Source organism: Cyprinodon variegatus, unplaced genomic scaffold, assembly GCF_000732505.1.
Source record: "Cyprinodon variegatus isolate N-32 unplaced genomic scaffold, C_variegatus-1.0 Scaffold1303, whole genome shotgun sequence".
Lineage (NCBI taxonomy): Eukaryota > Metazoa > Chordata > Actinopteri > Cyprinodontiformes > Cyprinodontidae > Cyprinodon > Cyprinodon variegatus.
The window spans coordinates 48,448-50,141 of NW_015151756.1; the positions used below are offsets into that span (position 1 = coordinate 48,448).

Genomic DNA, 1,694 nt, shown 5'->3' on the forward strand with positions numbered 1-1,694 from the left:
AAATGCGTCTTCACTCAACAATCCAGAGGAAAGCCCGCCCCCAGAAGTGAAGAGAATATAATCTGTTAATCACAAATTGAAAAGAATGACATTTGTAAAACTCATTCTAAAGAATAAAAATTACAAAAAGATTTTTATAAAATCGTTAATTTTTTTTAAAAGATAAAATTAGGAAAATAAAATGCTGCATTGAGAACCAGCTGTTCGTTCTGTTTGTAGAATCTGACTGTAGACGTCGTCACTCCAAACTGAAGACGGTTCAACCTGTGAGTCAGCCCAAAGTCCCCACAGCTCTCTTCATAAAGCGTAAAGCTAAGATGCATAATTTATCAGAAAGAAAGATGTCATTGTTTGGACATGAATGCTCAAAAACCTCTCAAAAGGAATCCATTTTTCATTCATTTTGCATTTTATGTCCTGCGTCATTAGACTAGAACACAAAGACAGCGTAGAGACAGAGCACAGTGAAAAAAAAGGACAGAAGGTGAGAGGTGCAACAAACGCAGCTGTGCTTTGGGGAAAAGATGGCAGAAGCCGCTGACCTGATGGTGACGTTGGCACATTGAGCCAGTCTGCGTCCTGCGCTCTTCAGCCCGGTGTAGATCTGGCCCATTTCTATCGCCCCCTCCAGGCCAACCACTTCCAAGAGCTGGTCACTGAAGTCTGGAAGGTACCAAAGACACAAAGACAAAAAAATTACAGCTTGCTTGCAGTTTACACTCAGACTTTAGACTTAGACAGAGTTTATACAAAACAAAGTTTCATTTTGTACAGCTTTCAGGACATTTCCATTCCATAAAGTGCAGCAGTGATCAAATGTAAACAGTGTGGGAGAAAAAAACATGGTGCAAAAAATGCATTGATATGGAAGCTCAGAGCATTAAATATAGATGGTGCAAATATGCAGAATTTTCCTTTGGTGTCGTCGGTCTGATGCAGTGTCTGTGACATTATTTAGAGTTTTCTCAACATTAAGGAGGTAATGAAACAAGCCTTCTTAGATGACCAAAGTTCTAAAAGATAAGCTTTAAAAAAACAGAATGGAAAGAGTTAGGGCTTATTTTTTAATTAGTCATTTCTTTAAATCATCGATTAATCGAAAATTACCTTTAACATTTGCGAAGGTTGCAAGTATCTGGTTTGATCCCCACAGCCTGCACTCTGTGTTCCTGAGCAAAACCTCCATACTGCTCCCTGGGCGCCGCAGAATACACACAGAATACACACTCCGCTTTGTTTTAAAAGATATAACTATAAAAAATATAACCGCGGTTGTCTGGGGGACAGTGATTGGCCTCCATGTTATGAATGCTGTCGTACCATAAAGAATAAATGATGAACAGTTTAGTTTGTGCCTTCAAGTCGTTGCCCATAGGAAGACGTTACTTGGATATAACCTAACGGAATATCTTCAGAACGGCTCCAAATGACACTAAACTCATATGGGTGAGTAGAACATGATGGAATAACGTAAAACCAAGGACCAATGGAAAAAAAATGGTGTTCCCCTTTAAATAGAAGTATAGATACTGCAGTTTAAACACACTCTGGTAAAAGTTGAAGTATCAACTTGACCTCTTTACTCAAGTAAAAGTGAAAAAATATGTGTTCTAAAAACTACCTAAAGTATAAAAGTATTAGGCCCCGTCCACACGAAGTCAAAACGAACACGAAACGCTAGTATTTTCCAGAAC

General features: G+C 38.7%; 1 protein-coding gene across 1 annotated transcript in view; it reads right to left on the reverse strand.

Annotated features, from left to right (window-relative positions):
* Positions 1-1,694, reverse strand: part of LOC107102720 (diacylglycerol kinase beta-like) — a gene marked incomplete at its 5' end in the record, with an annotated part of 142,513 nt that overhangs the window by 3,504 nt on the left and 137,315 nt on the right. The window contains one exon of the mRNA XM_015402127.1: positions 543-663. Within this exon, the coding sequence (XP_015257613.1) occupies positions 543-663 (121 nt within the window). The remainder of the gene's footprint in view (positions 1-542; positions 664-1,694) is intronic.